Below are 12,344 nucleotides of genomic sequence, written 5' to 3'. Positions count from 1 at the left end.
TGGCCGGAGACGGATTTGCGCAAAGAGAACGGGCATAGACAGTTGGCGGATCCGGCGACACGTGGCAGAGAGAGCACGCAGACAGTATTGAGTACAGACAAGCTCGAAGATGAGAAGCAGAACATCGTGATTGAGCGATAGCAAACCCTTGGAGGTCAACATCGTGGTGGTAGGTGGCAGAAAGCGGTATGTTCCACACTTGCGGAGCGGTGCGTAGTTCCGTGTGAGCGCTCAGCGCTTGACGCTTAACGCCCACCGGCACCTCTTCAGCGTTGTAAGCTCGCGACCCCTCCGTTCGCTTTGTATGCCGCCCATCGTGGTAGCTAGTGGCGGATGTATTGCCTACAACTCAGGACTGTCACTACCTTCGGTGTATCGTAATTTTCTTTTAGCTGATAACCATTGAATATAGGTAAGGTACATCATAACTATAGCACCGCCGTCGACAACATTCGCATGGCCCATCTCAGCATCTACTAAGTACCTACGGACACCCCGCTCTCGGGCGCGGGCGAGCCCGCCTGTCCGATGACGACGATCGCGCGCTTGGAGGCCTCGCTGATGACCGCGCGCTCCTCAGCGAACAGCAGCGACGGCCGCCCGCGGAAGTGGGTGATGTACCGCGGCTCCCGCCGGTCCACGTCGGCCCACCCGCCGACGACGCCGCGCTCTGCTGCCCAGCCGAGCCCGCGCGATGGGGGCACGGCGTGCAGAACGGGATGGATGAGCGGGCGCGCGTGGCCGAATGTGTCCGCCCTGCCCAGCTCCATGAGGATGCTAGGGCGAAGTAAGTGTGGTGAGTGCGCGTTCATGAAGGTATGCAGGGCGGACTCACTGCATCTGGCGGAGGTAGAAGAGACGTCGCATGCGGAGCGTCGGGCCTTTGAAAGTGTGGTCGCACACCTGGAGACACTTCACGGGGACGTGGTAGCTCGGTACCGAGCCCGGAGGCGAGCGTGCTAGATGAGAGGTTCAGTTAGAAGCCATGAGAAGACCTGGAGGGAGCACGTACAGCTCGTCGCTAACGTGGCCACGTGCTCCATATCCTCTTCAACACGCAGGGATTGTAAGACGTCAGACAAGGGGTCCGGGTCGAACGTGTGGCTTGGGCGGCTGGACTCCTCTTCCTGGAAGAAGCGCTCGGAGGAGAAATCGTAGTCCGAGTCTTGAGATGTGTCGCCAACATCATCGTTGCTATGCCCGTCCACCCAAAAGGATGTGTCGCAGTCCCCGCATTCGTCCTCGTCACACTCTGAAGGAACATCTGAAATACGCGGCTTGTTCGCTGCGACTAATGGTAATTCGTTGATCAGACACCGCCTGGCGTAGACAAGCGAGAAACGACATACCTGGCGGCGGAACGTCGTGGAATATATCCGTAAGATCATCTCGCAAGTTCCCTTCGATGTTAAAAGGGGCTAGAGCTCTGAGGTCAGTTGTGGGGATTATGTGCAAAGTGAGCACCAACCGTGTGTGTCGTGAGATAGTTCGTTCGCGCAGCTCAACGACTGCACCGGGGCCGATGATTGTACCACAGTTGGCAGAGTGTGCAGCTTTTCCTCAGTAATTGTTGGCGTAGTAGCTAGGAACATCTCGTCAGATAGAGAGAGACACATAGCGCGTAAGCTGCGGCGTACCAAGACTGCCGGAGGCAGGTGGAGGACTGTTTTCGTCCGCAATTCGAAGTACTAGTGCGTCTTCTGAGATGATCTGCTTTTCCTTGTCATCCCAAGAGCAGGGTGCAATGTTTTGGTCGTCAGTAAGTGTGATTGTGTGGAGGGGCATCCGGAATGAGTGTCGTGAGTTCGTCACAAGTCGTCAATGGGTATAAGTAGGGAAGCTCGAGCGTAAAAGTATGCGACAACACGAGGAATTGGGGTCGCAAAAGAGGATACGCCGTGCAGCGCACCTCCGCCTGTTGGGGAAGGAGACAAGGAGATGTCGCAAGGCGACGAAGTGGATTCCTTCCAACCTATTGTCCGCGCTGGGTGGCTAAAAGCACAGTGCACGTGGCGCAGATTGGTCACATCAGGTCACATCCTACTCAACGCCAGTGATTAGACGCCCAAATGCTTCAGTATACCTCGAATGCGCTACATTAGTAGGCGACTTTTTTACTGCCTGAAGAAATAATAGGAGATTATAATATCATCCCAAAAAATCAAAACTGCACTATTGCGGTCATAACCCAGCGGAGATACGAAATACGGTTCAGTACCAACTCCCGCAAAAATGGCTTGACTCAGGTTTGGGTGCAAATCAAACTCCAACGAGTTTTATTGCTCCATATGTCTCCACATAAGAGATGCGGCACCATCTTAGAGCATCTGATAGCGCGTGCCTTGGGCGCTGCAAGTCATTACTAAGAACCCCGATAACGCTCTCGACAGATGTAATGTTACTCAGGCCAAAAAATGGGGCTTGGATTTAAAAGCATTCTCTGTGCGTTTCTTCATGGACAAACCATGTTAAGTAGGTGGCGTGAACAAAATTTCTGTGCAACTTGAGACAGAGGTAGGACCCCCGCCTATGCTGCAAGAGGTCCGATAATAGTGCTGTACAAAATGGCCTATAAAGGGGCCTTATGTCCGATAATTATGCGGTATATTGGGCCCTTATGGCTAGCTATGTCCGATAATATGTGCTGTATAATGGGCCTTAGGGCGCCGCAGGTCCGATCCGTTATGCTGACAAAAGAGGCAGCTGCCCGGCCGGCCTACCTGTATCTGCCGGCGGCTGTCGAGGAAGACTGAGCAGAACGGTACCCACTGGGCAGCACTGGGCTCGCATTTGGGGGTACGATCCCCATATGCTGGACAAAACGGTCTGTTGAGCTTGCTCCACGGTACGTCTACCCGGGAGACTAGACAAATCGAACCCTTATGCTGCACGAGGTCCGATCGCCATGCTGATAAAAACGACCGTCAAAAGGGTATGTACCATAATCATGCTGTACATAATCCCGAAAAGGTATGCTGATAAATGTGGTCAAATCCGAGGGTTTTGCGATCGGACCTTTGGCGGCATAGGCGGGGGTCCTACAGAGGTGCGTCGGTACGGGCGCTAGTTTCGGCAACACCCGAAAGCCCGCCCTCTACCAAAAACCAGCGCCTCCCTGTTTGCTTTCGTCGTCTTCGTCGCCGTCGTCCTCCTCGTCCTCCCCCGCTCGACGCTCGTACACAGTACGCGACTGCTCACCATCTCACCCCGTATCAACTGCTCTACGGTGCTCGCTATGTCTGCAGAACCAAACCTCGACGACTCGCTCATTGTGCAAGATTTAACGCGTTCCTCTCCCCCTCCGCCTTTGCCGCCCCCGACAACTATCTCAACGCGATCTCTAAGGCCCCGTCGTTTAAGGGGGCGCTCTACAGCTGGAAGCTCACAAGCGTCCACCGCTTCGGGCTCTCGTTCTCGCTCGCGATCTGTCGCCACAAACCCGCCACCCGGTCCCCGCCAGCATAACACCAGTCGCGCTGTTGCGCCGACTGCTGTCAGGACCTCTACATCAGGCTCAGAGGCTACGTCAGGTCTGCCAGAACCCAACGATCAAGACAGGAACTTAGAGTCGAAGCGAAAAAGGACATCGTCAAGTTCGCATACCGCTATTGAGCAGTCCGCAAAACGACAGAGGGCGACACCAAAGAGGAAGTCCTCGACACCCCTCAGCGCCCGGTCTGACGCAGCACCGCCCTCCAATCCTTCCCGAGATACACCTGATGAGCAAGCAGTTGCTGCCCTGGTTGCGTCCAAGGTGAGTTAGACATTGCAACTGTTATGAAATCGATAGGCCCCCGTCAGAAACATGCGACTCTTGGCGCAAGGCGAATGGCCGGCAGCGAGCGCCGCTAGGAGGCACGCGGTCCCACTACACTGCGCTGGAAGTTCGTTCGCGCGGTCACGGTTTAGTGAGTAAACGTCAGTGTCTCCCGGCGCAACGAAGCGTACATGTTTCAGTTATATTTATGCGGTCGTCTGTAGGGCCTACAGACGGTCGCATAAGCGTGACAGTAGATGGAATGGAGGAGGATGATATGTAGCGCTCTCGTATCACCCTTGCCGTGTATCATGTATATGTGTACCGTGGTCAGGTTTGCCCGGAGGGCCGTACCTACGATAGCAATTTTCACATTCATTGAAGCGCGCTCACACGTCTGCATAGGACGCCCAGTCTCCGCGCGATCATCTGACTACGGAAGAAGATCCCGAGGCTGCCTTTGAACGGCATATGGCCGAGCATGTACCACAGACGTCTTCGCCGCCTCAGAATATGGAGGGTGCGTCGGAAGATATCGCGTCTGCTACGGAAGAAGTGCTCGCCGAAGGCCCCAGCGGGACACCCGGCCTGGGTGCGGCGCCCCCTACGCCACACTTACTTCGCCATCCCTCCTCGGCTCCCACGGCAGGACCTAGCTCCGTCCCAGCCAAGCACACCGCTCAACAACACCCTACTGGTCTTTCCGGAGGCTCTTCTCTCACTCACCCGGAGAGTGCGTTGGGCGCGACTCATACCCAGGAAGTGGAACCTTTGGCCTCGTATACATGCCCTGTCTGCTTCTCACCACCAACTTACGCCACGATCACGCCATGCGGACATGTCCTCTGCGGTGACTGTTTGTTCACCGCCGTGAAGACCACGATCCAACGAGGCGCATACACTCTCCCTGCAGGCGAGAGGATGGTGGCCCGGTAAGCATCGTTGTATTTTTTGCACTGCATGAGCTCATTATGTGGATCCTGATCAGATGTCCCGTATGTCGAGCTGCAATTCCTGGGTGGGATGGCAAGGGCGGCGGGGTCATAGGCCTGCGTCCCCGTGCCGTATTCAGCTTGTAGCTGCTGACCACCGTCCGGTGTCGAACGCTGGACGCAGCGTCTCCGTTCCACCTACACGTAGTGCCGTATACTCTGTTGGCGTCTTGACTTAATAAGTCAATGTTGTTATCGCTTCCGGTGGCGTCTGCGCAGCACTATACAGGAGAAGGAGCACATTGTTTGGTAAGTTCGTCGTAGCTTGCATTTCATCGCCAATTCACTCTATCATGGAATAGAACCGCGCTACGATCTCAGTGTTGACCACACTGGTCATCGATGTATCAGGCATGTTTGGAGCTGGATAGAATGTTCGCCCCTGAACTTCGACCGCACGTCGGACAACGCCAGCGTCACTGTTCGCTCTGCACAGGAAAGGCGGGAGAAGCAGTTGCGATCTGTCTGTACCCGCAGGGTCCATAGCTGCCTCTAACAGCGCCGCCGGCTAGTTCATCGTGGTCCCGATCGCGCGCAGCTCTTAAACATTCCGGGATCGTTGCGCATTCATGACGCCTTCCCATGTTGGAAGCGCTCTCGCAACTTGTCTGGCCTGCTGTTCGCCGCCCAATGATCACGACATCAGCGCCGCGCGCCTCCTCGCACTCCCGCCCCCGCCTCGATTAACATCCTCCGTGTCCGCTCGGATCCCGGTGCTCTTACCCGGCGAGCACATTTTTGGCTTCCTTGCTCTGCATGAGCTGCGATTCCTGGGGCTGTGGCCGCTTCCTCAACGACGTGATGCACCGAGCACGACCCAGCGACAACCGTCAGGACAACTATGGCGACCGCAATCAACTCTTGCCCCACGTCCTCTCGCCTCAGGATAGCTCGGGGGGATGCATGACAAAGTCCTGGATGGCATGTCAAGAACTGTCGTTGCTGTGCCCGTTCTTCGGGAGAAGGCTTGACGTCCTGCGTACCCGCGCCGTGGTTCGTTAAATGCGTATGTAAACCTTGTCAACCTCTGTGATGCGATGTGCTGCTTCTGATGCGCTTTCAAGGAGGACGAACGCCACGACTCTGCGTCGGCGATGGTGATGCCCAGTCGGGCGACGCGCACCAGGTCCCACTTTGAAATACGCCGCCAGGCACGCCCGCGGCGGACGTGATACAACTCGATCCCGGCATATTTTCGGCTAGCCGTGGAGACAGTGCGTGTGACATTCGCAGGCGCTGTGAATGGGGAAGCCATGATGAACCTTACAGAAGGGGCCCGCATTGGTACCCGCATGCGCGCCTCGAAGGGTCTGGGTGCTCTGGAAAGCTGCATGACCGCGCATGGAAGTTCGCACACTCCTTGCGCGGGTTGTGTGAACGCCTGCTGCGGCGTGGGGCCAGGTACAGCAAGCGCCCGAGTTGCGTGGTAGCCGTCCGAGGCTGCTGTCACCCCTCTCCTCAGCCGAGCTCCGCGAGAGGCACCCGCCATTCATGTCATGTCATGGGGAGTCTTCGCGAACCCTTTGCCGGACGCACTGTTGCCCTAGGTCGGCAACGTCTGTCCTTCACTGGGCAGCCAGCAGCGGTCAGATCTCATCCTCTATCGCTCTATACCGGTGCAGCGGTCGACGTCGTCGACGCCCAGTCACCTGAGCTACTTCTAGGATGGATCTGCACACGGTCTCATGCGGCTGGTGGACAAGCCACAGAAAGCGCGGGGGAGCTGCCATACACAGACGATTGTCGCGGCGTCGAAGCCCAGAAGGTTCGTACGGCATCCCGCCATTCGCCCCGCACCGGAGGCCGTTGGCTTGTGTCCCGGGGCATGAACGAGGCGTGTATGTCCTATGCCGCTTTCCGCACGTGTGTGCGTCTTGTGCGGGCGGTAGTCTCGCGTGGCGGACCTTGCGTTCGTTTCCATTCGTCGTGGCTCGAACGACCTTGTACTCACGCATCGCTTTCTTCCTTCTACCCATCGTACCGCCCCTTTCATGCTCGCTGTGTCTAGGCGAAAGCTCGCATTGTCAGGCTACGACAGCCCATCCAGTCGCAGACGAGGTGAGCAGTGTTTAATTGCGCGCCACATGGTCCCAGACGGGAGCCCGCAAAATGCATCGGGCATACCTCCGCTCTCAACCGCACAACACAAGGGCCGATGCAGTGTCGGTAGACGTGGAGTGTCTTGTCGGCAAGCAACAAGAAGACCGCGCAAGAGTTGCTTAGCGTCAGAATCCTTCCACGCCCAGGCTGGCAGAACTCGATTGAGGCGCTCTACCCTGCCCCTTCACGCCACATGGCATGCCACGCTCCGCAGCCTGCTGCTGCCGCCAGAGGAGTGCGTAGTCTTTGCTTGAGGCAATTGGACAGGGAAGGCGAGCCGTTGGTAGGTCTATGCGTAGGTCCGTTATGTGGCGAGCGCGCCTTGTTCTAACGAATCAGCTTCTCCAGATGGACCAAAGCATCGCCCACGGACTGCTGGCCGGCGGCGTCAGTCTCAGGCTGCTTCCAGCGGTCCTCCCGCCCGACCTATCGGGTGCTCAAGCGGCGCTGCCAATTTCATTTTGCATGGCCACTCCGGCTGCCCTGTTGCTGGTCGGGTATGCGGTGCTCGACAAAGTCTACCTGTGCCCGAGGTCGCATATGCTCAACTGGCGCGTTCGCCTCATGCAAGGTTAGTCAACCTTCGTTCATCTCTGGGCCCTGTTTGACACCTTCTTTCAACGGTCTTCAACGCGTAGCCGCTGCGGAGAATGAATACGCTGCGATGGCGGGGGAAGCTTGGCTCCGCTGGTGGTGGTGGTCATATCCATAGCAGCGGCGGCTTCCGTAAACCTCCTTCCGGGCAAATCAATCCGAGGAGATTACGGTGTGCGCCAAGGCCACGCATAGTCCTTCGGTGGGCTCGGAAGTAGTATACCTCATACGCAGCCTCCGTCGGGGTTGAGTTGACAGTTGGTGTCCGGTGGTGGAGGTGAGTGATGCAACTGTTACAAGGTCCTGCGGTCAATCTCAATATCAGAAGCACGACCTTATACATCGGTCCATACGAAAGGCGGTCCGTCCGCAAGGTGCGAGAGGCGGGCTCGTGCCATGGTAGAAACACGATCAGCGATTCTGGCGCCTTCTATTGTTGTGAGCAACATATTGAGGACCGCCAGGCATACTCCATCATTAAATTGTTCTGACGCCTCACCTTCATTTCTGCAGATGAGGAGGACATCGGTCCGCTGAGCCATCGCGCACTCACAGACCCATGTCGACGCAGTGGTCTGCATCCGCGAGGCGGTGCTATTCATCCACTCTCGGGGGCTTGGGACTTCGGCCAAGGCGCCAGTCAGCATCACCCGCCGCATGACAATGCGGCAGATGCGCGTTGGGAAGGTTCGTTTCATACCGACATTTGTCCATGCCGCCGTCGCTGATCTCCAGTTCGCCGGATTTTGTAGTGCCTCCCGCCTTACCCGATGGCGCTTTGTATCTGCGTCTCGGGGCGGGGCGTTCTGTGGGCGCACCGTCATTTCACATCGGCCCTCGGCATCCCGAGAATATCGGCGTTGCGACCGACGCCTTGCCCCGACATCATCACCGCAGAACCTCCCCGACATGGTGGCGCACGTAGTAGTGTCAGTGTGCACAAGCAGGAGGACACCGCATGCGGTGTTGGCATGACTTTCACCTAGAAGCCGCAGTGCAGTGGGAAGGTGCGCCGTTTCATTCGCACGCTCTACTCAAGGAGGAGCCTGACTTGCCACTTGCGTTTGATGTTTCCGAACTCAATCATGGGCCCCGTCAGGACCATCGAGTCGTATGACAGTTCCTTTGCAAACCGCAAAATGAATGATGCTCATCACGCTCACCGCTCCGGATTAGAGGTGGCGAGAGTTACCGCAGGTCCGTTCGGCGACCCGTATCTTTCTTCCCGCTGCGCTGCTGTCTGAACACCGTTGCGCGGTCATAATCACTTCGTGTGTGACCGCGGTCCGAACCCCCACCGCAGCTGCAAAACGCCGATCCCGTGAATCTTGCTTCGAACCACATTACATTCGCCGCCGTGAACAGTAGGGGTCACCTCTCATCGAGGCCCCTCGTTTGCAGAAGTTCCGCATGAACCTACGAACCACCCATCACTCTTGAGGTCTCGAGGCTGCGCCACACTCGCGCCGCGGCGCCGATACCGTTCCTCCTCCGGAGCATCCCGACCACCCTCTGACCCTGTGCGCGCGCCATCATCATTGATTGGACCTGGCCAACAGATTCCACTCCCAGTCGTTTTGGTGAGTGCTTTGGCTTCCACATCCGTCATCGGCACTGGGTCGGAGGACTTCCCTCCCGATACTGTATCGCAGGAAGAGTGGGCCGAGGTCCCCCATCCGCTTCGAGAACCCGTGTCATCAAATTCATGGTGGTTCCCGCTTCCCGCAGATTTCGCCATATCTTGCTGCGTCGGTTGGGACGCTGGCGGCTGGCCCATACGTCGTCGGGGATCAGGAATGTCGACCGACGGCTGAGGCCGAAGGGAGCTGTATCGAGACGTCGGGTCGCCGATGCCTGTGCGCGAGCGGCCGGTCTCATGCAGCGTCTCCGGGCCGAACGGACAGAGAGCTCGAGCGGCGCGCGCAGCTGAGAAAATATACGCCGCAATGGGCCGCCCATCAAGGCCCGCCGACTTGCTGTGCAAGTCTGGAGACGCCTGGCGCGGGGCGGGCGGTCTGCCTCTGAGAAGCGTCCAGAGCAAATCAAGGCGGATCAAGGGTTCGCTGCTGTTGAGAACTGCGTAGATTGCCGCTGATATCGTGGTGTGCGGGCTATTTGAGGCTGATTCCATACTTCTGGACGCCCGGCGGAGCAGCACGTCGGGGCTGCGGCGCATCGTGAATGCACAGCCCGGTGGTCAGAATGGCGTCCGCAGAGGCAACGAGAGAAGCCGCGCTGCATGCGCACTGTCTGCCGGTAGGGCTCATTTGCGTTCTTAACTGCAGGAAATGGCGATTTTGTCCTCCAGGGAACGACGAGCGTCCTGAGCATGATCAGTGATGCTGGCGTTGATGAGCCATCAGCATTGTTGGAGTCCAGTGGACGTGGCCTGGCGAGCCCGCTGGCCGAGGACTACGCCCTGGCGGCATTCCATTATTATGCAGCAGCGTCTCCGCTGGGCGCGGAGGGTTGCAGGGTGCGGAGTGTGGCGGCGCTGGGCGCGGCAGGGGGGCCGTGCGGACCGCGTGTTTCATGCTCGGGGCTGCAAGTGAGGGGGGCGGGCCCGGCGGGACGAGCGGCTCGTCTGGCATGTCCGGGTGCCGATGTCGGTGTTGTGTATGGACGGGACGTGTTCGGCGTGGATACGACAGTATCACTTCGCGACAATCTGCCAAACCCGACTCACTGCTCAGGGAATCATCGCCTTGTGTCACGCACCTGTCCCAAAAAGGCAGCTGATGAGGGTCGCGAACGCAGTTTCGCGCTCGCGGGTTCTGAATTCTACGACATTTTCGCAGACTCGCTTAACCAGGGCCCGTAAACCCCAACGGGCATTTGCCATGATTGATCTCTCAGGCCACCAGCCAGAGCTCGAATCTCTCATTTGAATCTTGGCGGTGCAGCACCAAGCTGGCCCCCCACCAACCATCACCACTTCCTCCAGCAGAAGTCGAAGCGTTTAGATGCGCTCCCACAGCACTCGAGCCTAGCACAAAACCGTCCACCGGCCCTCCTTCCTCTCTGCTTCTCATCTCCGCTTTCGCACCGTCCACCTTCCATCCCCTCCGCACTCGCCCCCGCCGCCATCACGCCCGAGCTTGGTCCTTTCTCTCATCCTCCCCGCCATCATGCTAACAGACGACCTCCCTTGGCCGGAGCTCGGTAATGTCTCTCGCGGCGCCACCAGGGGAAACCAAGGCCAGAAAGGTGTTCTGGGCTCTCCAGACGGCGAGGGGCGCTGTCTGCTGCAGCTGCGCGTGCAGCCGGGCGTGCTCGCGGTGCGCCTCAATCGCCAGGCTAGCGATTGGTACCGCACGCTCGACACCGAGGTCAACCGCGCACTGAAGCTCACGAAGACGTACTGGCGCAAGGCGCGGCGCCGGCAGGACTACGACGCGCGCGCGGACCAGGACCACATGGAGCTGCACGAATGGCTGCAGCAGCTCAAGGACAAAGTGATGTCGCACCTCGAGGTGCTCATGCAGAAGGGCGAGATCCAGGGCCCGCCGTACATCATGCCCGACAACATCGAGCTCGCCTTCCTCCGCGGCTTCATCGAGCGGCAGGCGACAGGGGTTCCACATAATCCCCGCCTCCGCCGCGCCTTCGGGCAGACTCGGGCACTTGGTTTGGACCCGGGGGCCGGACCATCGAAGCTCGGCGCGTCCTCACCATCGATATCCCTCGCCGGGTGGAATGGGCTAGCGGATAAAGGTATGTGAGACCGTTCGTAAACGCCTCCTGGGTGCTGAAATAGCCCGCACAGACGCGAAGGACGAGGACGCCACACCGCCGGCGTCTACGCCAGAGCAAGGGACATCCAGTTCGCTGCTGAATGAAGTAAATCACAACAGTGAGTGCTCCGCTTTTCGTAGCGCTCTGGTGATATATAACGATACCGCGGTCACAGGACGGACGATGGCCGGTGCAAAGGCAGCGCTGGCTCGGGCACAAAGGGAGACACAAGATGCGTTCGCCCGCTACACGGCTTGTTTGGACACCGAGGCGCAGATTCGGCAACAACTGAGCATTGCCGAGGAGCGGAGAGACGGGCTGAGTGAGTGCAATACTGCTTCCGGGAGGTGAAATACGTGGTGCGCAGTACTCATTTGCTCCGTTGCAGTGGCCTCGCTCGTCGAGAGTTTCCGGAGCGACCTGGATTGTAAGCACCGCCGCTCTGGCCGCACCCCGGATTCCCCGTGCTGACCGTCCCGCAGCCCCCACTGGTTCGGGGAAGCAGTCACCGCTTGTGGACGACATACAAAACACGCTCGAGCGCTCGGACTCGCGGGCGAGCACATCACAGTCCCACGACGATATGATGAACGCGATGTAAGTGCTCCTGAGCTGATATCATGTGGCGCATGCGCTGAGGAAGGGTCGTGCAGGCCGAACAACCATGTGGCCTTGCAGGACAGCGTCTCAGCATGGAAGACTATGCGGGAAATGCAGTGGTCGCATAGCGACGCCATGGCTGTCCCCGATGTGTCCCGCGGGCACCACGAACTGGGCTCAGTTGATCAGGTACGCCGTTGTGTGTCCGTGGGGAATGCCAGGGTCCTTCTGAGCTTACTATCTATAGACGTTCTCTCCGGCGGTGCGGGGTCAGGAGTTGCAGATGCATGCGCTGAATCAGATGGAACGCAAGCACCCGAGGAGCTGGGACGAGCTGCAGAGTGAGTCCCTATTTCTCCGGCGCCGATACCCGTTGCAGGCCCCATACTGACTCGCCTGTGAACAGACCACAGCGCCGCGTTCGAAGTGAGTGATTCGAGACTGTGCGTAAAGCATTGTGATTTAACCTCTCTTCGCGACACTCAAGGATATGTCTTCTATGCCGCCCCGAAAACGCCATCAGATATCCGGTGCAGAATACCTGGCCAGTTCTCGCTCGGTATGCT

The 12,344-nt window shown here is 58.3% G+C and overlaps 4 protein-coding genes across 4 annotated transcripts; 3 read left to right on the top strand and 1 right to left on the bottom strand.

Moving 5' to 3' along the window:
• Nucleotides 1-476: 476 nt before the first annotated feature.
• On the bottom strand, nucleotides 477-1,043 carry TRAVEDRAFT_38300 (uncharacterized protein; the record flags this gene model as incomplete). Its single annotated transcript, XM_008041047.1, has 3 exons — nucleotides 477-777; nucleotides 836-959; nucleotides 1,013-1,043. The coding sequence occupies 3 exons, from the start codon at nucleotides 1,041-1,043 to the stop codon at nucleotides 477-479; spliced, it is 456 nt and encodes a 151-aa protein (XP_008039238.1).
• Nucleotides 1,044-4,270: 3,227 nt separating this feature from the next.
• TRAVEDRAFT_125996 (uncharacterized protein) lies at nucleotides 4,271-4,836 on the top strand (the record flags this gene model as incomplete). The annotated part of the gene is made up of 2 exons (XM_008041773.1): nucleotides 4,271-4,689; nucleotides 4,746-4,836. 2 exons carry the CDS (start codon nucleotides 4,271-4,273, stop codon nucleotides 4,834-4,836), a joined length of 510 nt encoding a protein of 169 aa, XP_008039964.1.
• A 2,361-nt stretch (nucleotides 4,837-7,197) lies between these two features.
• On the top strand, nucleotides 7,198-8,429 carry TRAVEDRAFT_21447 (uncharacterized protein; the record flags this gene model as incomplete). The annotated part of the gene is made up of 4 exons (XM_008040888.1): nucleotides 7,198-7,420; nucleotides 7,957-7,971; nucleotides 8,015-8,130; nucleotides 8,196-8,429. The coding sequence occupies 4 exons, from the start codon at nucleotides 7,198-7,200 to the stop codon at nucleotides 8,427-8,429; spliced, it is 588 nt and encodes a 195-aa protein (XP_008039079.1).
• Nucleotides 8,430-10,571: 2,142 nt separating this feature from the next.
• Nucleotides 10,572-11,529, top strand: TRAVEDRAFT_126223 (uncharacterized protein; the record flags this gene model as incomplete). The annotated part of the gene is made up of 3 exons (XM_008041772.1): nucleotides 10,572-11,157; nucleotides 11,210-11,314; nucleotides 11,354-11,529. The coding sequence occupies 3 exons, from the start codon at nucleotides 10,572-10,574 to the stop codon at nucleotides 11,527-11,529; spliced, it is 867 nt and encodes a 288-aa protein (XP_008039963.1).
• Nucleotides 11,530-12,344: the final 815 nt, after the last annotated feature.

This window comes from Trametes versicolor (assembly GCF_000271585.1).
Source record: "Trametes versicolor FP-101664 SS1 unplaced genomic scaffold TRAVEscaffold_7, whole genome shotgun sequence".
Lineage (NCBI taxonomy): Eukaryota > Fungi > Basidiomycota > Agaricomycetes > Polyporales > Polyporaceae > Trametes > Trametes versicolor.
This window is presented reverse-complemented; position numbering and strand designations above follow the sequence as displayed.